We start from the raw sequence: 25,131 nt of genomic DNA, 5'->3' as shown, positions 1-25,131 counted from the left end.
ACACTCTTCCAAGTAAGCTAACCAGCTACCCCTATGTAGGGATCCAAACCCATAGCCTCGCTGTTATCAGCACCACACTCTCCTCACTGAGCCACAGGCCGGCCCTTCATTGCAGAATTTTCCACAGATGGCACTTGGCTTTTCTAGTCACCCCACTGACGTAAATATTTGGAACAAAAACCTGCCATGTTGCTCCTCACACTCTGTTAGCATTTCATTCTAGATTAGTAACAAGTATGAATGTTTATGACATCCAAGCAAAATTTTAAAACATAACTGGGAGATTAGGCTGCATTTTGGAAAGAGCCTGCTTGTGTATTGTGTCTGCAGTTTGCTGCCTCTTCTTGCCTTTTTTCCCAATGCCTAATTACCTATGGGACTTACCAAGAGTGAGAGCTTTTTGCTCACATTTACCCTGAGATGAGGCGTGGGTATGAATTAAACCATGAGAATCCCACAGTTAATGGGAAATTAAAGGTTTTTCAACTCAAATTTACTGCTTGTGAATTCAAATGACGGACAGCCATTAAGTAATGACCATGGGGTTAGACAGCCATGGTTGAATAATTTGGCTCCTGGGTGAATTTCTTGATTTATTGTCATTTATGATGATATTGTTACATGCAAAGGCACCTATTGCCTGAGTTTTCTCTTTGATTTCTGATAGGTCCTTATTTCTACTTTGAATTTAGAAGCATGTGTCTGTATGTGTCTGTGTCTATGCGTCTGTGTGTTTCCCTATAATTGTTGACCATGTAAGTAATTATATTTTGGGCTTCATCTCTACTTTATTCTATAGAAAATAAGGAGAAGGTCACTGCTTATGATTTTGTGCTAAGCAATTTCTTAACATTTTAAAAATCAATAAGCACTGTGCTAATTTTATATGTACGATCTAATTTAATCTTCATGATGGCTTTTAAGGGTCAATATTATTATTCCTCTTTTAAAGATTAGGAAATTGATGCTTAGTGAGAAACCTTAAATAACTCACCCGAGATCACATGGCTAGAACCTAGGGGAGCTGGGGAAATGAAATTTACCTGTCTGGCTTCAAAGCCTAGTGAAAAATCTGCCTTTTCTTGGATTGGAATAAGCCTCTCAAACAATCAAAATATATTTCAGTGGACTTTTAATACTTAGGCAAATTTACTGTTATGAAACGATTAAAGAAATAGCTCTTTCCCTCTCCACACTCCAGGTGAAAAGATTGAAGCTAAAAGTAGATGACTGTTATAGTTCATTGTGATCAAGATATATGTAATTCTTATACCACAGATTTCTCCAACTACGTATGCATAAGGTTATTTAAGAGCAACACACTTCCTCCCACCTTCATCTGTATTCCTGTTAAATTATATCCAAGTCAGATCCAGAGAACCTTTACAAGCTACTGTACTATTTCAGGGTAAACCAAAATTGTGATTTCTACCCTGGTTCCTACCTCACTCCCCAATCCCTTGGTGATTTATAAAATGAAGGATCATTAACATTTAACACTTTGTAGAGCTGTGCTTGTAACCTGAGGCCTGAGGCTCAGACTGTGTTCAGTATTCACATTGGCTGGGTTGCTATGTATTCTGCTGCCTTGTCTCTTTCTCTTCCCAAATCCCTCTCAGGCTTCAAGTCTTTCACACTCAGAACATCCTTCTGTGATGAGATCAGCTCTTCTTGATATTTTTCTTAGTCACTTCTTTGGCATTTTCTGGCTGTATTGTCAAATTAACACCTTGTTATTCACTGTCTTACTTTTTAAGAGCACGTGTGTGTGTGTCGATCTGTCTGTCTGTCTCTGTATCTGTGTTTTATATCCCCAGCAATATTATAAGAATCTATGGTGAAAAACTGTCTCATACATCTTGTGTTTTTCTTTGATGCTACACAGTAGTTTTTCTTTCTTCTAGGCAGGTAGTAGGTATTCTTCAGGTAATCAAACTACAGAAACTGGCACGATTATAGCACATCATCTAATTGCTTTCTCTCAAGCTTAAATGAAGTATAGGAGCAAATAGAATGTAAATTTTATGCAGAATTAAAAATGTTTGAATAGGTGATACATTCACATGGTTCAAAATCAAAGAATGTAAAATGCTGTACAGTGAAAATTCTCCCTCCTTTTGTCTTTACCCTCCCATTCCTTTCTTCCACAAATAAACAGCCATTTGGTTAGTTTTATGTGTATCCTTCTATTTTTGTGTTTTAAAATAACCTGTTTTCCACATGCTGACACAGAACTTTACATACCAGAGAGCCATTCTGCACCTTGCTTTTTCCAATTAACTATATAGCTTAGAGATTTTTCCAGATCAATTCACAGAACCCTTTCCCGTTACTCCCTTACAGTGAGATAGTATTCCGTATGTAGGTGAGCCGTAATGTCTTTAACCTGTCCCACACTGATGGACATTTGGGTTGTTTCTCTTCTTTTACCATTAAACATATGCGACAGTGACTAATGGGGACAGATGGCATTTCACCTGGGTGCAGGTATATCAGGAGGATACATTTCCGAATGGGATTGCTGGAGCCCAGGGAAGAGCATTTGTAATGATGACAGGTCTGCCAGATTGCCCTCTTCAGGGGTTTTGCCACCTTGTACTTCTATAAACCCATTTCTCTAGTGCCCTGTATGCTCAAACTTTTGAATTTTTGCCATCCTGATGGATGAAAGATGGTATCTAAATGTATTTTGAATTTACATTTATCTTATGAGTATAGTTGAACACATCTTCACATGGTTTAAGGGCTACTTATATTGCTTTCTTGTAAACTGTTCATATCTTGGCCCATTTTAATAATAGTTTGTGTCTGTGTTGTTTTCCTAGTTCTATCATTTGGCTTTGATGGTGGCGGTAGTGGTTTTGTTTGTTTACTTTGTAGAAGTTTTTAATTTTTAGGTAATCAAATTTATCAAGCTCTTCTTTTGTGGCTTTTGGATTTCAAAGTGTTAGGCCTTCCCTATCCCATGGCCACATGTTTTCTTCTAGTGCTGTTTTTTTTCTTTTCTTTTCTTTGATCCATTTCGGGTTTACGATCTGAGACAGGAATCCAACTTTATTTTTCAGATGGCTGCCCCGTTATCCCACTACCATTTACGCAAAATTTCTCTCCATTAAACTGAGATGCCACATTTGTCATAGATGAAATTGTTATTTAGATTATGCATTACTTACTGTGGGATGAGATGTAAGCATTAACAAATTGGGTTAATTGGTGTAAAACTTAGTTTACTCATTCATGCAACAAACATTTATAAGGTGCTTAATTAATAATAATTATATGCCAGGCCTTGGGGATATAAAGATGTGTGTGAAAGAATCTCTTAAGAAAGTAGCTGGTCAGTGAGTATCATCTCAGTGCAGGGGAGTGGAGAGGGTGAGAAAGCTGGGGAACTGCTCCGTCCAGCAGAGAACACTCAGCTGAGTCTTGAAGGTTCAACAGAAGTTTACCAGCCAGGAGGGGAAGGGCATTCTAGGAAGAGGACGTAGTAAGTGGGGAGGCAGAGATCCATGAGAGTCTGGTGTTTGGGGGGATTTGGAGAGCTCTTCATGGCCATAGTGTAGGACAGAAGACACAGTTGGAGATGAGACCAGAGGACAGTTAATGGCAGTGACTTCGCAAGTGAGTGTTTGTGGGATTTGGGCATGTAGTGTTATGCCTCCGCATGCCTTCTGTCCTCTAAACAGATGAATGGGAAAGATTAGGAGGTCCAGAGTAAATGGAAGCCAACACTTAGCTGTGTTCTGCAGGTCAGTTGTTGAGTTTTGACACCTGTTGCTTATTCTAGAGTACTCCAAGCTCCCGAAGCCGAAGTCTCACTTTGCTCCCCCATGGAACACCCAATTCTGCGTCACCCTGTAGCCAGAGACACCTCAGTGCGGGGGCCCCCGGTGTTGTCACAATCACGCATCACAAGTCGCCTGCAGCCGCCCGAAGAGCCAAGAGTCAGTATCCCGGCCAGCTTCACGAAGTCAGAGAGGTAGGCTTTGCTCTCCTACTGGGTTAAATGGCCCGTGGGAGTTGGGGGCTGTGACTGTTGCTTTGCCAACTCCCCTTCCTTTGCACCATCTTTTATTTACTGAGAGAGAGGACCAGCAGCAGACCTGCTAGCCGTACAGCCATGATGATCCCTCTTGGTTTAAGAAAAGATAATTGTTTCTCTTTCTTAGGTTAAGTAAGTTGTTAGGAGACCTGTGTCAGAGCTTAGAAAGCAGAGAAAGCAAGCCCACAAAAACGTGGAAGTACGGTCAATTAAAGACTCCATGCTCATGGCAAAAATAATGGAAGTCAGGAAATCATTTAGGGTGCTTTGAAACTTAGGAAATGTTAGACTTAAAGCTGATTTTCCTGGTTTTCTGCCCTGCTTCATTTTCTTTGTGAAGAGCTTACCTCCTCCTTAAAATCATAGACACACTACAAGGGGAGTGTTGGGAGTGAAAGAACACTCTCCTTGAAGTCAGAAGACTGTTGTTTAAGAGCAAGTCTTTTCACAGCTGTAAACCTCAGTTTCTGCATCTGTAAAATGGAGCTAAAACAGCCTTTGCCAACCTCTCAGAGGACATATGAGGATCACTTGTGATAATGCCCATGAAATCTCTTATGTATAAAAGTGATGTGAGGTTATGTTTTATTTTTACTTTTGATGCACTGGGAACTCATCAGTTTGAGGATCCCAGATCCTTAGTATTTGTATGATGCTTTCCAACTATTATGAACAGATTGTTTAAAATAAATGGTGTTGTTCTTGGCTGCCTGACTTCTATTGAGTGCTGAAGTTTATTTATTTATTTATTTATTTATTTAGGTGGCTAGCTGGTATGGGGAGCTGAACCTGTGACCTTGGTGTTACAACCGAGCTAACCAGCCAGCCCCCTGTGCTAATGGTTTTTGCCCTGCAGCTTTATTTGTGTACAGAACAGCTCGTTATCCTCTCAGGAAAAGTAGCAGAGCCCTTCCTTTGTGTCACACAGGAGAATGGAACTCTTAGACTAGGGTCTTGCTGCTGCTTGAGTCAGCATGCATCTTACTTTATTTTTTAAGTGTCGCAAGCCAGGTAGTGCTTTGTCACTTGGCTATCTTGGTCTGATTCTGCCCAGGGCAGAAAATCTAAAATCTTCTGAGTCAAATCTGTAGATGCATATGAAAGACTTTTTTTTTTTCTTGATAGATTTTACATATATTTACTCTGTATTGCTGAATAAAGAAAAAGCACAGAGTAAGAATTCTCTTTTACTATTCAGGTAGAATGCTCATTTTGAAATAGTCAACCTGATGTGTTTAAAAAGAAAAGTGGCCTAATTTTGTTGTATTTGTTGATATGATGAATACTTGTACACATGTATGTTGCTTTTCGTTTTTCATAGCAGTTTTTCAAAACAATGCATTATGGAAAATTTTTAAATATTCACAAAATAGTGTAATGTAACCATGTAACTAACTTCAACAATTTCAACTTTCTGTTGTTATTTCATCTATTTCAGTTTTCCCCCACCACTTTTTTTTTCTTGTTAGAGTATTTTAACGAAATGTAAGTGTTGTATCATTTTATCATTGCCAGTGAATGCACCGGTGTTTCTCTAACAGGAATTTTTTATAAAACTTAACTATGATCCTATCATCTTTTATGTAGACCTCATTAAAGATTATTTTACAAGTCCTTTGAATCTATAGCCTTAAAAAAAAGACAGTGGACAGTTGAAAGTTCATGGTATTTTGAGAATTCTTTTTATTCTATTATAATGAATCTCTGCTGTACTTACTGTTGTATCGATGATGGGAGGCCTGTATGTATGGGGGGGGGGGGGAAATGGAGTATTTAGTGAGCAGTGGCCTAAATAAAAGTTGAAGTACTTTAGCTTGATTTTTAGTAGCATTTGATTCAATATAATGACAAAATCTTTTCTAGTTCCATTTAAAAAGAAGTCAAGTTTTTAAATGAACGTTCTTTGTGTATGTGTATATAAAGATGTTTAACTATGTAAAGTATATAAATGCAAGTATATGTTGCAAAAGAAGTATAAAGAAAATCAAAATTACCTATATTCCTACCTTTGTACAGATTACTACTGTGAACCTTTCCATGAATTTACTTCTGGATGTTTTTTCCCCCTGTATGTTACACATATAGATGTGGAAAAATTACCTATACAGTATGATCTAAATTTTGTAAATGATTATGTATAGGCTGCTTTTTTCTTTATCATTTTCTCTCCATTTTCTGTCTATGGAGGGAAATTATGGAAATTTCTTGTGAAGTTTCATTCAATGAAAAATAGGTGAAATGTTTCCATAGCCATTTTGATCTGGTTTTTGTTCTCCTGGGTGACAGTATATCTCTTCAGATGATTGCTTTTGTATATTGATGACCTTTCTTGCTGAAAATTCACTTTAAGTAAGATTGTTGAGCTCTAAGTGCAAACATTGGCAGTGGAGAGAATTTTAGGGTGCTGAGCCCCTCTAGGAAGAGTTGAAAGTTTCAATTCTTGGATATCACGTTCACCTTCACTCCTGGCTGGAGAACGGTAGCTGCTTTGTGACATTTTGTCATTTTATGATGTGGACAGGTCCACCTTGGGAACTATCTGAGCAAATTTCACTCATACCAGAAAGTTCTGTAGTTATTAATTTCACAGTATGAAGGCCTCTGCTTTTAGATTCCACTGCATTTATCTATAAAATACCTAGAAGAAAATGGAATAGCATTTTTAACCCAGCTGTACAGGGAAGATAAACTTACGACCACTGAAGCAGTGGAGAAAATCATCATACACAAGACATATGTGCCTGAATATTAGAAAAATGAAAAAAAAATAGCCCAGCCAAAGGCAATAGAATAAATATTAAATGGAATGCCACAGCGTGGGTAAAAATAATGGGACAGTTTAAAAGATTAAATGGTTATCATCCAAAATATAAAGAATTGAGATACCAAAGGTCAGAACCCAGTGTCCTCTTAGGAAGTGGTTAGGAGAGATGAGTATAAGGAATTTGAGACCCAATATCCTCATGAGGGACAGGCATATCCTCACTGGCAATTCAAGAAATGAAAAGACAACTTTGTCTATAAAATTATTGGAACTAGTTATCCCCCATTATTGGTTGGGGTGTTAGGAAATGCTGCCAGTACGGCATATGGTCTCTTTGCTGTAATATGGTGATGTATAATAAAAATGAAACAAAACTGCATTGCCAATTGGCTCATATATTCCCTGTTGAGAACTATATCCTGAGAAAACGATCCATGGAATTTGGGGAAGGAGGAGGAAAGTTAATTTGGATAAAGCTATTCATACTAACAAAGACATAAATTCAATACAAAAAATTATGGGAATGATGAAGTAAATAGTAATACATTTATGATTACTATATAGCAATTTCAGGTAAAAATCATATTAGTATTATTACTGTATGGGCATGTATATGTGAAATAAGAAAATCAGTGTACAGAATAATATCAGTGTACACATTGGACCCTATGTCCATCTTAGTAAACTCCAGATGTTATTTAAATAACAGTGGTTCCCAGAGTTTTGGATTTTACTTGCAAACTAAGGCTTAGAAAGAGAATTTTGGGAGCCACAGTGTTGCAAATTTTTTATTTTACCCAGTGAGGACATTTTTAAAGCACAGTAACCATCTATGGTTGCCACTGTCTCATAAAAAGCACATTTTAATGCCCTCCCACCAAAAGAATGTAATCTCAGAATAAAGAGCCATTCATTGCATTGAAGATGTTGAGTTTTATGAAAAACATACTGTATTTTTATTGTTTTCAATATTTTATCTTGGACTGGAAGAGAGTTCATCACGGATTGATCCTGGCCTGTAGATCTGTGTTTTTGAACCACTGGTTACCACCTCTGAGTTTTAACTTCAGAAATGTCTTTCAGTCCAACCTGTCTTCTCCATTGCCATTGCCAATCTCTCTTCTTTCTAGTTCATCAATGCTCTATCTCCAGGAAGTCACTTTCCTACACGGAAGTATTTTATCATATCACCTTTCTGCTATTTGGGGGGGAAAAAAGATTTTGATTCCCCACTGTCCCTATAGGGTAAAGGTCAAACTCTTCATGCTGGCAAACAAAGTCCTCTGTAGACCATCCGCAATGTCGCCTCCCCCTGCGCTCAGCACACCGCCTTGTCCCCACCATGGACTTACCCCTTCCTCTGTTGGAGGTGCACTGCCCGATAGAAGTTCCTGCAGTGATGGAAATGTTTCATGTCTTTGCTGTCCGCTAGGGTAGCTGCTAGTTCCATGGGGCTAAGGAGCTCTTGAAATGTGGTTAGTCTGAATGCAGAGGTGCTGTAAATGTAAAATACACACACATTTCAAAGACTTAGTAAGATATTTTACCTTGTTTTGTGCTAATAATGTTTTTAATAGTGATAACATGTGGCAGTGGGAATATTTTCTATTTATTCAGCTAAATAAAATACATTAAAATTCATGGCACCGTTTCTACCAAATGTCTACTAGAAAATTTAAAGGCACGTGTATGCCTTCTATCTGTGGCTTGCATGCAGCACTGCCTAGACGGTGAGCTTGCTCGCTCATCCACTCCTCCATTTCATTCGGGGGGAACCTGGTGATTGTTCTGAGGGCCGTCAGGTATTCACTTGGTGTCCTCTGACTGATAGCATTGGGTGTGTGCGCATCTGGATGACTGTGTGACCAGGGGCAAAAGGGAGGATAGTGTGACCCTCTGAATGTACCACAGGAATTATTTTATAAATAGAATTGAAGATATTTTTAAAAATTTGTCCCCTGTCAGCTGTTTAAGCGTGTCATGATTGAAATGTATGTGATAATTGAAATTCATTGTCTTTTAATTGTTCTTGTATTCTAACTTTTATGTTTTAGTTCATTCTAACATGAATGTGGCTCTCATTTATTTAAATAGACACAAGTTCAATTAGCACAAGTACAGTGTGATTTTTTATAAAATTCTCATTTGCTAGATGCTTTCTGAAAAATATACCACCCTAATACATATTCATACTATAGCGCATGTGCGTGTGTGTATGTATGTACTCTGAATATGTTTTTTAGTTGTGACATTTGAGACTTAAACAAACACCTAATTTAATAGGGGGCTTTGGATTCTGTAGCTTGACGAGGGAAAAGGTCATGCAGTTGAATTGTAATGGGTGTGAGCGAAACATAAATTTAGATTTAATTAAGCTTCCAAGTATAACTTATTGACATATAGGAATTATCCTTCTCTTAAATTTTTTTATTGTTATAAATTTGGCTCCAGACACCTAACCTACTCTTCTGAAGAGAGAGCTGTTTGCTGCACTGCTTTATACTGGGTAGATAAACTCTATTGAAGCTATGTAATTTAATATGGTTTCAAATAAACCTTTTACAGAGTATAATATGTAGAGGAGACGTATGTTTATGTGGTTTCAGCTATGTGAATTTATATTTGTTTCTTTGTGTGATTGCAATGTCATGTTTACTTTATACACATACATAGGGATGATCCTTTAATTAAGTTGCCATCTTTATAAATGGATATTGACTCTGTATTTTCTCCCTTCAGGATGGTTTGGTTTGATCCTGGTACACATGGACATAGTAAATGCCTGGCTAGAAACCTTGATTCATGTACAGCCTTTGTTATGGAAGCAGTAATTGTAAACTATCACCCTAATGGATTTTATTAGCTGATAGTTTTAAGGTAGCAGTCTTATTACTGGCAGCATCAAATACAGAACATCCCATCACCAGGGAAACCACATTTAGGGTATAAAGTGCATTTACCCTGTGTGAACAGTATGATTATTTTTTAAATGTCCTAAATTAGTTCTCTTGTGCACTTTTTGGATAAACGATGACAAGTAACCATAGTATGTAATTTTTGTAGCAATTTGCCATCTCTCAAGTCAGTTCCAGATTTCAGTTTTCAAACATTATGATGTGGAATTAGTTATTAGGAGTGGTTTCCAAATGTTTGAGATAATGTTCCCTATCAACCGTCAACTAATTTTCTCCCTGGCTGCTGTCCTGGGAGAAGGGTGCTCTGCTGTGATCTCAGCCTCCTCAGGGCTCGGCTGGGTCGGATGTGGAAGGTGGGGAAGGCTGAGAGGAGAATTACCCACAAAGGAAATAACTGCTGGTCTCCCAAAAAACTGAGTGTTTGTAATTTTCTGTTCCTTCTCATGGGTATTTATTTTGTCGAAAGGTAGGTTGCAGCCTAGCTGTTTGTAATGCAAATCCTTCTTTTCCAACTTTTATCCTTTCCTTATTCTCACAGAGTTCTTCCTGGAATCTGTTTATTTTCTCGCCAGGCTCTTTTCTTCCTTATCTTATTACATTGGGAAATTAGGCATTTATTTGTTTACTTGTTGGCTGCCTGACCCCCTCTTCCCTCAGTCTAGGGGTGTATTTTGTTTAACCTTTTAATTTCCAAGCCCTTGGCACAGCACCTAGCACACAGTAAGTGCTCAATAAAAATTTGAGTAAATGAGTGATTTCCCATAAAGAGGATCATAACCTGGGCCTGGAAACTGGCACACTGTCACTTCTGTCATATTTTATGGCTCACAGAACAGTCAGAGAACCTGTCAGATTCAAGGGGAGGGGACGGAGACCCTACTCCTCAATGGGAAGAGTAGCAAAGAATTTGTGAGCATCTCTAATCTACCAAATAAACCAATTTTTTATCGTATGTATGTTAATGTAGCCTAAATAGTCCCATATCCCTTTCTTGATCTGTTGCTTCCAGAGTTTGGATCCTGTATTAGTTTCCTAGGGCTGCCACAACAAAGTGCCACAAACGGGGTGGCTTAAAACAGCACACGTTTATTGTCGTATCAGCTCTGGAGGCTAGAAATCTGAAATCAAGGAGGTGGCAGGGTTGATGTCTTCTAAAAACTCAGAGGGACAATATGCTCTACACCTCTCTCCTCGCTTCTGGTGGTTATGGCAATCCTTGTGTTGCTTGGCTTGCAGGCATCACTCTAGGCTGTCAAGTGATGTCCTCCCTGTGTCAGTGCCTCTCCTCTTGTAAGGCCACCAGTTATTGGATGTAGGGCCCACCCTAGTCCCGTGTGACTTTATCTTAACTAAGGCCATCAGCAAAGATCCTGTTTCCAAATAAGGTCACATTCCGAGGTTCCGGTGGACTTGAATTTTTTTTTTTTTTTTTTTTTTTTTTTAAAAGATGACCGGTAAGGGGATCTTAACCCTTGACTTGGTGTTGTCAGCACCACGCTCAGCCAGTGAGCGAACCGGCCATCCGTATATGGGATCCGAACCCGGGGCCTTGGTGTTATCAGCACCGCACTCTACCGAGTGAGCCACGGGGCCGGCCCGGACTTGAATTTTGAGGGATGACACCATTCAACTCAGTGCAGACTCATTTGAAGTTCTTTTATGTCACAGCTCTTGAAGAGATGAGTCTTCTACTTTTTACTTTGTGTTCATGATTTAGTGCAAAGAGCTGTCGTATGTGCTGCAAGCTCTTGGGTTTATTTTTCAGTATGGAAGGCCTAGCGTGGAACCATAGCTGGCCCGCCCTCATTGTTGGGTTGTCTGGCCCTCTGTGGCTGCCAGGAATAGGTCTAGTCCTGCTGGAGTTTGTCAGGCACAGGGGGAGAGTCTGTCCTGCTCCCGAGGTTCTCTCCTGCCCCCTCTAACATTTACCCTAAGATGAGAGAAGAGTTGAGGATAGGTTGGTGACAGGACCAGGCTGTCTCTCAGAGATTTCTGGCTCAGGCTTATTTAATTTAGATTTTTTTTTTTTTTTGGTGGCTGTGGCTCAGGCTTATTTAAGGCTCGGACAGTGACGAGGCCCAGTGTGTATGCTCAGTGCTTTCTCGCTTTGTTGTAATTCTTCTCTGAGACAGTGGAGTTCAGTATATACATGCACATCTAAAGAAAGCTTACATTGTGCTTATTAAGTGCCAACATGTCTTCCTAAGTCCTTTCATTCCCATTGTGCAGATAAGGACACTGAGGCTTAGAGGGGCCAAGGTATGTGCTTAAGCTCATGCAGGTAGGGAGCAGCAGTGCTGGGATTTGAGCCTGGAAAGTCTTACCCTGGAACCTTCACTATTAACCAGGTGAACACTAAGCCATATGTACATGTAGCTTGTCCCCTCCTCCACCTCCCTGTGCCTCCATTTCTAGATAGTGACAGGGCAGGAAAAGTGCTCACAGCATTGACCACAGATACCTTATTGTACATGTAATTTCCAGACTGTAATTGGTGTGAAAGGCAACAACAGGAAGTTTTAGTTTTTGTAGCTTTGACTTACGTTAATGCTTGGTCCCATATGTCATCTTATAGAGGAAGAAAACTCTGCCTGTTCATGAGGTGGTAAATGAATAAGTGCTGTGGGCTACAAGGCTGGGTGGAGACCCATGCGAAGGATGGGGTCTGCGTTCTGGGCCCATGAGCTGCTTTGTGACATGTGGGCAAGCCACTTGACCTTTGCCCACATGCAAAATGTAGGTATCAGGCAGGATCACCAGCTCAAAGGTGCTTTGGTTGTCTTTAAGTCAGAATTTGATGTCATGTGGTGAAGAGGACATTCTAGGACTTCTTTCTGAAGGTTATTCTTCCCTCCAGCTATTTTCATTCTTTGATTATTATTCTCTGCTGTGCAAAGATGTAGTCTTAAAATAGGTCTGCCAAGAAACATTCCTTTATTTTTATTTTCACAGAGATTCCTTATATAACACAAGTATTTCTTATTCCTTATATGGGGGTGATTCCATTGTAAAACACATAATGTGTATTACCCTGGTCGTCTAACAGAGATGAAATAAGAATCATAAATGTAAACAAAAACTTCTGCCGTATATCTTGGGAGAAAAATTGGACTTATATCATTTTAGTACAAATTTTTTATCTCTAACATAAAAATAATTGTCCTTCTGACATGCTGTTGGGGACATCATTCCTTTTCTTTCTTTTTCTTTTTTCTGCTTATTTGTGTAAGTGTTCTAGCATACCTCACAAATAAACATCTATCAGCTTAACACTCAGATGAGAAGGGGATGAGGATTTCTCACTGACAGAAATTATCACAGTAAGATCTCTTCTTTAGAATTTACTCACATTTGGGTACATAAATCACAGCAGTAAAACTTCATAATTACACAGCACCTTTCATTTGAGATTCTTTTTTTTTTTTTTTTTTTTTTGTCTTTTTCGTGACTGGCACTCAGCCAGTGAGTGCACTGGCCATTCCTATATAGGATCCGAACCTGCGGCGGGACCTTCACCGTGCTCCCAGCGCCGCACTCTCCAGAGTGTGCCATGGGCTCGGCCCTCATTTGAGATTCTAAAAAGAATTTATAGACCAACTTGTGAGATATGATGGTTGTATTAAACTCTGTGTTTGGAATATAAGGATGGAGATAATTCAAGAACTAGAGTTTGGATGTGGGGAAAGGTGCCCTCCAGCCCTGCCTGGGGGAGGTTAACTGGGTATTAGATTGTATCTGTTATAATAACCTGTCCACATGAGATTTGGAGTTATTTACTTGTTTATGTGTTAACTCTGTTTATTTAAATAAATTAGACTTTTGAGTTGATAATAAGTGTTCATGAGACCAGATTTAAAAGGTACGTGTACATCTATAGAGAAATGTGTTGGCAACCTGTTGGCAAAGGTCTCTGTGACTGCTCTCCCAGCCTCCTACTCTAAAGGGAAGCACTATTATCAGCTTCTTGTGTGTTCTATACATGTATCATAACGTATTTGTTTATAGGTACCTGTATTGTAAGACCCGTGCACCATGTACAAATCCTACAGACTGGTACGGCTCACTTCACAAAGACCATGAGACTGAGACCGATGCAATCAAGCAAGAGGGACTTTATTCCAGCATGCTGGGGTCACCTTGTCTCCTGGACAGAAGCGACCCCCAGTTTACAGCACAGGCACTTTTTATACAGTTTTTCTGAACAGATCTTTGTGACAGAATGAGTTGTTGGTTATCTGTGGTGCCTTTAGATTTATGGGTAGGCTTTAGCAGGCTGGTACCCTGATAGATTTGTGGCGCCTCTAGATTTACAGGTGGGCTTTAGCAGGCTGGTACCCCAATAAGGAACAGCACATTTCTTAATCGTTTATCTTCCCTGGGGTCTGGCCAGGTGGCCTTTTGATAAGGAACTAGTCAGTTCCTGGAACCGGATGGGGGACATTCCCTCCCTTGGAATGTTTAGTATGCTCGGGCCTGACCTTTGTATGGCCTTTTAGAAGCTGCTTTACTTAGACATTTGTTACAAAACTGCGTACATTAAAGTTATATTTTTCTATTTCACTACAATTTTTCTACGTCTCCTACAGTATGTATATGTATATTCTTTTTTTTTTTTTTTGAGGTGGTGTGCTGGCTGGTACAGGGATCTGAACCCTTGACCTTGGAGTTATAACACTGTGCTCTATCTAACCAGCTGAGCCAGCAGGCCAGCCCTGTATATGTATGTTCTTATTCATAAAAAAAGTCTTGTTTTTAAAAACACCAAGTGTGGTATATATTGTATACATTGTTATGTACTCGATATATCCTGTTATAAACTTTGCTTCTGGAAATGGATCCTTATCAATACATTTAGGAACTTTTCCCTTTCAATGTCTGTAAAGCATTCTTTTGTATGGAGAAACCATGACATCAAGACTCCTTTCTTTGAGGAGTCAGCTCCAGGCCAAAATCCTGTGTGTGATCTTTCAAGCCCTACCACAGGTTTTACCTGCAGGCCTCATGGGGGAAAGCTGCCCTGCTGTCCCTACCCACCCCCAGCACACCAGATGTGGCAGGCAGTCTGGAGGGAGTTACATCAAAGACTCAGGGGCTGGCTGTGGTTCTCATGTATATCTGCTGCGTGCCCAGCTCAGGCGGCTCCGTTGAAGACCTCCCTTTGATAAGGGCCCCCGGCCTTTTGTGTGAGGGGCAGGGCTCGGAGATGCTACACTCTGACTCAGTACTTGTCCGCTCCTAGCCTCCCTGTCTCCCTTGGCAGTCAGGGGATCCCCTGTGCTGCCAACTACATGGATGTATCTGACCATCACCTCACACCGTTCCATGCGGAGAGATGGAACACTGGGGGACCTTTCTGCTCTTTCGCTCTTCTGTACACCATCACAGTTAGGAAATGAAGGTGAATTGTTACTTGGCTTCTTGCCCTCATCGACCTTAACACCTGGCAACTCAGCTCTTGACACTCTTGATGAACAATTTAGGGTGTTTCCAAGTTTTTGCTCTTATAAACAATGATATAGGGAATATTGATGTTGTGTCATTAAAAAAAGTAACGGGGGCTTCTCAGGATCAGGTCATGGTTGGAGAATTGCTTGATGGCACCATTGACACCACCCCATTGATTGCGAGTGGCACTTTCACCACCCCCTGTGGACTCACTCATGATAACAAACGTTTTGCATTTGCCTGTTGGCTAAGGGAAAATGGGTATCTCCTAATTTTACTTTAAATTTCTTTTAAGTGAGGTTGAGCATAGTTTTATTTTTGTAAGAGCAGTTAGCATTTCCTTTTCTGAAAACTTCATATTTTTTGCCTATTTTTTTAAAGTATGTATTCCTCCTCTTACTGATTTCTCAAAGTTTTTTTATGTGTTAAGGTAATTCACCTTTCCTAACGGTCAGTTTTTTGATTTATAGAGGGTGTTTTTTGTTGTGTTGAAATTTCTTATTTTTACATAGTCAAATTACCAATCTTTTCTTTAGAGAATTGGAGTTCTGTATCGTAGTAATAAAAGTTCTTTTTCACTCTGGGATTATTAAAAAAAAAAAAAATCACCCATATTTTCAAATACTTTTATGGTTTCATTTTTTATACAGCTTTATTGAGATATAGTCCATACCATAAAATTTGCTCATTTTAAGTTTATAGTTCAATGAGTTTTAGTAAATTTATATAGTTGTTCAATATTACCACAAGCCAGTTCTAGAATTCTTTCATCACTATGGTTTTATTTTTATATTTGAATTTTTGTTTGATATCAAGCAGTTTATTTGGTATAAAGAGTGAGGGGGTGGAAAAAAAAACGGTGGGGGGCATCTGTGTTTTATGTGCCGATCTTGTTTTCTAACACCATTTATTGAATAGGTCATCTTTTCCCCCCTGATATGGACTGCCACCTAAGTTGCATACTAAATTTAGTATTTGGGTTTATTATGGTCTCTTTTTCTCATCGATTTGTTGGCACATTCATGTGCCAGATTATAATATTTAATGTATCGTTGCTTTAGAATATGCTCAGTATCTGGTAAGACCAGAAACCTTTGCTGACTTTAGTCACAGTTCATTTCAGCTATTCTCAGATGGTTGTTTTTCTATAAGAACTTTAGAGTCAGCTTGTCTAGTTCTTAAAAATACCATGCCCACCACCACCATATTGGCATAAAGATTGCATTAAATTTATGTTACCTAAGAATTGATATCTGAATGATATCCTTTCCCAGATACCATTCATAGGGGCATGGATATTCATCTTTCAGCTTCAGTGTTCTTTTGTGTCCCTCAGGACTATTTACAGCTTATGGACCCTACATGTTCTTTTTAATTGCTAAGTAATGTTATCCCTTTTGCTGCTATTGCAAATGGGACATTTTTTCACTATATTTTTTACCTGAGTTGGGTGACTTCATTGGGTAAATAGGGAGGCTGTTGTTTTCTGTGGGGGTAATTTTCCCCCAAATCGAAATATATTCTTTTATTGTTTGCTGTAGTTTCTCTGTCCATTTTCTTGGGTTTTCCAGGTATGTAATCTAATCTATTGCTAATAGTGATTGTTTTACCCTCCTTTTTTTTTTTTTAATCAGATCTCTTTTAGTAATTGTGTTGGCTAGTATGTCCACGATAATTTTAAATGCTAGTAATGGTTGTAATCATTCTCAGTCCGATTTTTGCTGAAAATACTTCTAGTTTTTCCAGTGAGTGTGGAATATACAAGGAGACTTCAAAAAATTCGTGGAAAAATAGAATTAAAAGATAATATGACCATTTCCACAAACTTTTTGGAGTACTCTCATATGTATATGTATGTATTACATATATATTACTTGACTAAGCATTTTTAGAAATCTGAAGAAGAGATAATTCACTCATTTGATAAATATTACTGCAGGCTTTCAGTGTTCTGTGGGGATTACAGTTCTGGGGGTCCAGTGGTAAATGAAACAGAGATAGCCTTTGCTTTCAAGAAGCATGAAGTCTAGTGGAACATACAGGAATAGAAATCAAATAATAAATGTCGAGTCCTATGAAATAAAGTAAAACGAGGAGAGGGATAGAGAACAATGTGATGAATTTAGTTAAGATGGTCAGAAGGGGATGTAGAATTTTTTCAAGTGTCCTTTTATTACCCTTTTTTCTTTTTATTTAATTTGAAATTTTGAGTTTATTAGCTGTTTTCTGAACCCTTTCCCCCCCTTTCCCGGCCCAATCTCAGCATTTTCCCCAGCCATGGGGACTTCAGAGCAAACCTAGTGATTGATTTGCCCTCTCAGTCCACTGGCTGTTTGCTTGTTCTCATATTATTTCCAGGACACTGATTGTTTAAGAAATGAACTGAATTTGTTAGACTGCAGGGTAATTTATCACCTTGGAAAGAGATACTGTTGCTAAGGCAACTGGCTACATTCTGGGACCATAATCTCCGAACGTGACACCTGACAAGATCTCGGCATCCCTGTGAGCCCTCCCTGGCCACCAGCTCTCCTGGCGGTGCTCCAAGCTGGGCAGGGCAGCTGCAGGTGGAATGTCTGCTTTCTCCCCCCACGTGTGTCAAACCTGCTGGGATGACAAGAGTAAAATGGGAGTGGCTTTAGCCTTGGTGAGGTACTGGATGAGTAAGGAATCATGAGTCTTTTTCTCCACAGACTGCCACGTGGTTCCTGGTGACTGATTTTGGGTGAGCCTCGGGGTCATTGGAGCTAGTTGCTCACTTGACAAGATCCAGATGGAATGTGGCCTGTGGCACCTTCTTCATGCTATGTAACCCACCCCCCATCCTGTGGTGTTCTTTACACAAAAGATGAGGTTATTAGTGCATCATTATATCGTAGCCCAGCATCTGTATTCCAATTTTTAAATATTTTCCAATTCTTAGTTTCTGATTTCTTTGTAGTCCTCAGTGTCTCTTGCTTTCCTACAGTTTGGTTCTAAATTTGACCATACATGTCTTAACCACCTCCGCCATTAGTGCTCTCTTCCACGTCACTGTCATCTTGCCTTTTTGCTGTCCCTGCTTCTGCTCTTGGCCCCCGCCCTGTATTCTCTAACACAGCAGCCAGAGTGAACGTTTTAAAGACCATGTCAGATCACGTAGCTATTTGAAAGCTCCAGGGGATTTCCATTGTACATACAATAAAATCCCAAGTCCTACCATGGCCTGTAGACTCTCTATGAACAGGTCCCTGGCTGTGTCTGTGACCTCATTTCTCAGACCACCTCCCCAGATCCCCATTTCCTGGGTTTCAGCCACCTGGCTTCCCGCTGCTCCTAGAACATGCCAAGACGCTCCCACTTCAGGGCCTTTGATCGTGCTGTTCTACGTATCCATTCCATGCACCTCACCTGTTCACGTCCTCCAGGCCTCTGCTTAATGCTTCCTTCTCAGAGAGGTCTTCCGTGATCACCTCTGTAAAGTAGCACCCCCTGCCCCGTCACTCTCCATGCCTTGCCTTGCTTTATTTTTTGATAGCACTAGTTACTTTCTTATTGCTGACACTGCATTATGCCTTTGTGTGCTCATCACCTGTGTGCCACACTAGAATGTAAAGCTTCACGCAGAGCAGGGACTTGCTCTGATTTTGTCATTGTTGGCACATTGCAAATGCTTAGTGAACATGCATTGAGAGAATGCGTGACACTTGCAACCTCTGTTCACTCTCAGCTAGGTGAAATGGGGAAATACTAATGAAGAAGGTCACCGTTGATTCAGAATTTTTTCATTCATTCAGAATTTTTTTTCATTCAGAAAGAAATTTAGAATTTCTTTCATTCATACATTTGAATTCAGTCTTTCAGGAAGAGATTTGGGGGAGGATGGGGTGGGGAGAAAAACCTTTCTGGGAACATTTTTTGGTTGAGTAGGAAAATGGTGAATTGGACACAAGTCCTTGCGTCTTGGCAAAGCCTGGGGATGTGGGAATGGGACTTCTGCCACACGATCCAGAGAGAGCTGAGGGATCAATGGCTGGGGGCTCTCCTGTCCTACTTCCCTGTGTCCAAGGTAGGATTTTATCATTCCTGGAGGGGGAGGTAAGTGGTATGATGGCAGTATGTGTGGTAGCTGAGCATTCAGGGCCTGTAACCAGACTGCCAGGGTTCAGTTCCTAGCCCTGCCGTTTATTAGCTGTGTGACGTTGGGCAAGTTCTCTTTTAAGTTATGTATAAAGAATGCTTTAGACTTTTCAAACATAAATGCAGATGACGATAGTGTTGCTTCTTAGGTTCCTTTTGAAAATTAATGGAGGAATGCATGTGTACAGCTTAGAACAGTGCCTGGCACTTAGGAAGTTCTCCGTAAGTGTTAAATAGTGTGACCATAGTTGTTGTCATTACTGTAAGTTTGTAAATCTCCTTGGGAAAGAGCTGTCCTTCCCTTCTTGTTGAGTGTTCCTGGGAGGGCCTACCTCGCTCTATGGACCTCAATGAGACTTTTGTTAAAGGAAGAAACTTTTACATTTTGCTGACCGTTTTTGTCTGCCAAGTAAGGCAGTGTGTGCAGTGGGTAAACATTCGGGGTTAGCCAGGCTGTGCGAGTTTGCTCTGTGTTTGCCATTTTAACGTCCTTTGGCGTGTAATGTGGATTGTCGCTTTTTATGTCTTACCTATCAGTTCAGGCTTGATTTGTTAGTTGGGTGTGCATGGGAGAGAAAACCCATTCATTAGTCATTTTGAATTATCTAACTAAAAAGACATATGACTGAACACTTGAGTGAAGGTGGGAGAATGCGAAATATGAGACAGATTACGGTCTCATTGACTAGTTTTCTTACAGCTCATAATAAAAGTCGTCTTCTGTTTGAAGCACTGTGAGCTTCTGGAAGGGCACCCTGTAGATGGAGGACAGGAATGTGGTGAAGAGAGACATGACTAGGTTTAGTCAGTGTTTGGAGATCTTGGGTGAGGAGAGAGAGTTGGGAATTTCCAGAAAGGGTTAACAGGTATAATGTCTTTGTGGGTTGTGAATTTTGTTGTAAAGATTCATTCCAAAGGAGGAGTCTGAAATATCTTGCATGAAATCACTTGCATTGTTCATATTTAAAGAAGCTACAAACCCATGCCAATTTGTTTGAAGTATGAGCAAAAGGTACATGATGAATCTAAGAATGACTCATCAGATCCTAAACACCTTTTCAATTAAAATAATGATAACAATTATGAATTTTCTCAAGGATGTTGAAAACCGGAAGGCAAGTCAGGCATGATAGAACATAGAAGTAAGATGCTCCCATGGAGGTAGTGTTGAATTAAAATCTGAATCATTCCCACTAAGCGGACACGCAAAATGAGAACCTTGATCATTTCAACAGCCCCAATAAATTGTAGACTGAAGCAGATTTAGTAGTTGGGAAAGTGAAGTCTTATTAAAGTTGAATAACCGCTGGAGCAGCTTAATTTTTAAGGCTTCATTTAGATTGCTAATGTTGCTGTTAATTGCTGTTGGCAGTCAGCACTTTGCATGTTGGTAGAATTGTCCCGAGTCCTCATGAAGCACTTTGGTGTAGGCACTGCTGTGCTATGTCTGCTGTGCGGCTGGGGAGCTCTACCTTTAATAGTGCTTGTCTGGGAAGACGGGCAAGTAATTTTGGAGTAAGTAATTCTGCTTTTTAAGATGAAGAGCTTCAGATATTTTTTTTCCCTCTTCTGTCCTCATGTGTGCCTCCTGAGTTGGTGGATCACATTCTGCTTTTTTGCTAATTGATGATGACATCACTTTGTTTACCCTAGAGGCCGGATCATTTGCTAATTAAGAACTTGTAAGTCAGTAGGACTAGCTTTGCTTCTCTACTGCTGATGAGTGACCTTAGGCAAGGTTTTTAACCTCTTCTTGCTTCATCTTCCTAATCTGTAAAATGGAGACAATATCAGAATTGTTATCAGGACAAAAAACTCATTATGTCTATAGTATTGGTAATAACCCTTAGAATAAAATAAATATACTCGATTTATGCTGATATAAATAAATAATTGAATAAACAAATAAATGGGGTGGATGGGGGAGGAAGAGTTCTTTCTTATGGTAGAATTCCAATTCATAAATGTGGAAGAATGAGGGAAATAGAAGATTGCCACTGGGCAAGCCTTATAGTAATAATTGTTGCAGGTCAGAACCATTGATGTATATTAAAATCAGTGGGTGAAAGTGTGATGAGAAACAGGATATTTGTATAGTATCTCAAAGTATCTCCCCACAGGATACTTATTTATTACAAAGAGAAAATAGTACACTACAGTGGAGAAACCCAGCAGACATCACCGTAACCAAGTAATCAAGTGTAACATCACCAGCAATAATGAAACCTAACAACATGTACCACCAAATATTAGAAGGTAGTACATGTGAGAAGGCACAGCATCACCTCTGTGCTGTTCTTGCCAAAAGTGCATGTAACCTCAATCTAGAAAGTCCTGGGGACATTTTGAACGTAACTGGCCTGGACTTTTCAAAAGTATCACAGATTAGAGGAGATGAAGATGACATAATAGCAAGTGCAACATGGGATACTGGTTTGAATCCTGGACCAGAAAAAAGAAAGTAGTGGGAAAACTGGTGAAATTCATACAAGGTCTATAGATTTAGATAATAGTATTTTATCAGTGTGAATTCCTGACTATGATAATTGTAATACTGTTATGTAAGATGTTAATCTTAGAGGAAACTGCACAATTTTTGCAACTTTTCTGTAAGTCTAAAGTTATTTCAAAGTAAAATGTTTTAAAGTATCCATTGTACATGTGAAGTGTAGTCATGTACTGCATAATGATGCTTTGGTCAGCAATGGATCGCATGTACCTATATAGGCTATAAACCATATAGACTAGGTGTGTAGTAGGCTGTCCCATCTAGGCTTTTGTAAATACAGTCTATGATGTTCGTACAATGATGAAATTGCCTAACAATCCATTTTTCAGAATGTGTCCCCATCATTAAGCAACACATGACTATGCTTGACATAGTACCTGGAATACAGTATGTGCTCAGTAAACATTACCGATGATCACTGCTACTTGTGCTGTTTCTTTTGGTTTGAGACTTAGTGTGGGCTCTGTAACATGTGAGAAGGTGCTCTTTTGTTTTGTCGTAGGGCTATAGGCTTGGCAGATGAGACCCTTAACAGCTGGACGTCACTGCTTTTCCCCAGGAAAGCCTAGGCTCTTGGGCTGATCTCAGGCCAATGTCCCTGTGGGATAAGAGGGGCCAGACTGGTCACTGGTCCAGTGGAGCTTTGCTTGGCAGCTGGGAGCAGGACCATAGGAACCAAAGTTTGCATTGCTTTCTTCCTGTGAAATGTCATATCAGGGTGGCAGCTGATGTTTACAGAGTACTCTCATTGACTCAGAAAAAAAGTATGAATTGTGTGTGATTTTAGAAAACCCACTTTGTAGACTGGAAGAGTACATTAGTTCAGCTCAGACTTAGATACTGTAACAGAGAGACCCAAAATACCATTGTCTAAGTAAGTGTTCAGGTTTGTTCTCTCATAGAGCTTCCAGAGGTGATCACCTAGAGCTGGCCAGGTGGTTCTTTGATCATCAGCTTGGTTTTCCATCCTGGGTTGAACCTGGCTATCCAGTTGTCATATCTGCCCAACTCATGGGAAGAGGGGAAGAAAGAGGAGTGTGCTTCTAATTGTTTTTAGTGGTGAGATGGAGAATTTGAACATTTTGCTTGTCAGGAATCATTTGCAAGAACTCGGCCACATGGTCATGCCTCTAAGTGCAAGTGATGCTGGGCAGTGCAGTCTCTCACTGAATAGCCAAATGCCCTACTTAAACCTGGGATGGGTTGAGGGGAGGTGCAGGTGGATACTAGGAGAGAGATAGCAGTCTCTGACAAAAAAGTACCTTTTTGCTATTTTCCTGTAATCCAGAGAAGTCTTTATTGAGCAGCTTGAGAAATGTTTTCCATGTCTTCAACCTTTCGCCTTGTTACCTGTCAAGAAGTAAGGTCTAATCTCTTACGAGCAGAGGGTGGTAGTTTGATGGTAACTCCATGGCATAAGAAGTTGATGGGGATCTCCTAGCACAGCATACTGGTGAGGGCATTCATGGTTCTTTTCTTTCCTTGCAACAGAAGTGTGCTTGCTCCTCCAGGAAGAGCTCTCAGGATGCAGACCTGTATCTTTTGTCTGCAGTGTGGATGAGGCCAGCCTATAGATTGGTTCCTATAGGGATAGATCTCAGGGACCTGGGCCTGCTGTGGGAGGCCTTGGCTCAGAAATTGACCTCTGACTTGCCCACCCTCACAGGAAGCACTCAGAAACCACTGGAGGTGGTTTTGTGCCTGGTAAGCAGGCTGGTAAGAAGCCAGAATCTTTAGAGCTGGTGGGGTGAGGGTGGTGGGAGGTTATAATCCACTGTCTCAGATTGGGCCAAAGTAAACCTTTCACATCTCTTCAGTCCTTCCTCTGTGCATGTGGTGTTAGCAGTAGCCTTTTTTCTCTGGAGGGAATTTAGGGACTTGGGGCCACAACGGCTACGTGACCATATCCTGGAGATGTCCATGCAGTCCTGTGTGGCCCAGTTTAGTTCTGCCTAAAGAGTGAGAGTCCCCATCCCATGCACCTAGAAAGCTGCTGGTTCTCATGCCTGACATTCATCATCCAAGGACCTGAATCCTCAGCTGCCCCATTTCCCCTGCTGGAGACAGCCCAGCTATGCCATGTCAGTAGCCGTCTCTTTGTAAAGGAAAGATCACATGAAAGGTTAACTTTTTTTTGTTGAGGCCACTGTAAAGGATTATTTTGTAGCTGAATTAAAATCTAAGAAAACTAATAAAGCCTGAAACACAGTACCTGTTTTAGGCTTACTCCAGAAAAATCTTCTAGAGAAAGCCAAAAAAGGCATGAAAAATGGAATTTTTCTTATTATAGACTCATATAATTTCTGTGTCTCCTTAACTGTTGTCAATGTGATTTTCTTTTCAAGATAAAATTAAATGTGTACCATATGTTTTTATAGCATATTGAATTTCATGGTATGGCTAGGAATTTTAATTTAACCCCCAAATGTGGTTCATTAAAAGTCTCTCCTTGCTGTAGCTCTGGGTGATTTTATGATGGTTATTTATCCATGTAAGCAGTGGTGTTTTGCCTACTCATTTGCTATCAGCGAAAGAAGGTGGTTGGAAGGATAGAAAAGGAAACACTTCTTAGGTTGAGGGTTTAGCATTAGTTGGTAATCCATAGGCTGAAGTTCTTTTTATCAGCATGCCCAGGAGGGGTATTGATGGCCCGTCATCTCAGTGGCCGGCTGGTATCTGCACTGAGCCCAACAGTTTGCTGAGATGTATTGTTAGTACTCTTTCTCTGTTCTTCCAGAAACAGGTTTCACATGTACTTGGGAGTGATCAGAAACAGTGCAATACAAGAAACATTGAAATGAAATGTGAAATCTTGTGCAATCTTGCCCACTTACTGATGAGATTCCCTGCTTGGGAAAGGATAGCAGAGAATGTGTGAAGATGTTGCATTTTAGATACACCTGTACACGAGAATGCACAATGTCTGAAGACATGGCATCCACGTGATTCAGGTTAATGTGAGCCATTGGACAATCCCTAAGATCATTTTCTGCTCACAGTGTCTCTTGCCCTTTTACTCTTTGATTGACTAGATAGAACCCAGGCAGAGATTATTTTTTAAAAACAAAACAAAACAAAAGCCCCAAAAAACACCTTTTGAGGGGAAAATGGGGAATTCACTAATCACTGGGCAGAAAGTCTCAGCTGAGGAAGATAAATAAACTCTAGAGATCTGCTGCACAAGATTGTGCCTGTCGTCAACAGTAATGTGTTGTACACTTAAAAAATTAAGAGGGTAGATATCATGTTGTGTTACCACAATTTTTTGAAAAGCACCTTTTGCTTATAAGTTTGTGGTGGTGGTACTTAGGATTTGTGTGATTTGGAACAAGTGGCT

The 25,131-nt window shown here is 40.0% G+C and overlaps 1 protein-coding gene across 2 annotated transcripts in view; it reads left to right on the top strand.

Moving 5' to 3' along the window:
• Window positions 1–25,131, top strand: part of OSBPL10 (oxysterol binding protein like 10) — a 270,826-nt gene that overhangs the window by 139,847 nt on the left and 105,848 nt on the right. Inside the window, exon 4 of one of the 2 annotated variants that reach the window (XM_063115071.1) lies at window positions 3,788–3,979. The exons of the other annotated variant lie outside the window; for it this stretch is intronic. Within the exon in view, the coding sequence (XP_062971141.1) occupies window positions 3,788–3,979 (192 nt within the window). The remainder of the gene's footprint in view (window positions 1–3,787; window positions 3,980–25,131) is intronic. 2 annotated transcript variants of the gene reach the window in all.

The sequence above is a fragment of the Cynocephalus volans genome, chromosome 11, assembly GCF_027409185.1.
Source record: "Cynocephalus volans isolate mCynVol1 chromosome 11, mCynVol1.pri, whole genome shotgun sequence".
In the NCBI taxonomy this organism is placed as follows: Eukaryota; Metazoa; Chordata; class Mammalia; order Dermoptera; family Cynocephalidae; genus Cynocephalus; species Cynocephalus volans.
Note: the sequence above shows the minus strand (reverse complement) of the source record. Positions and strands in the feature narration are given on the sequence as shown.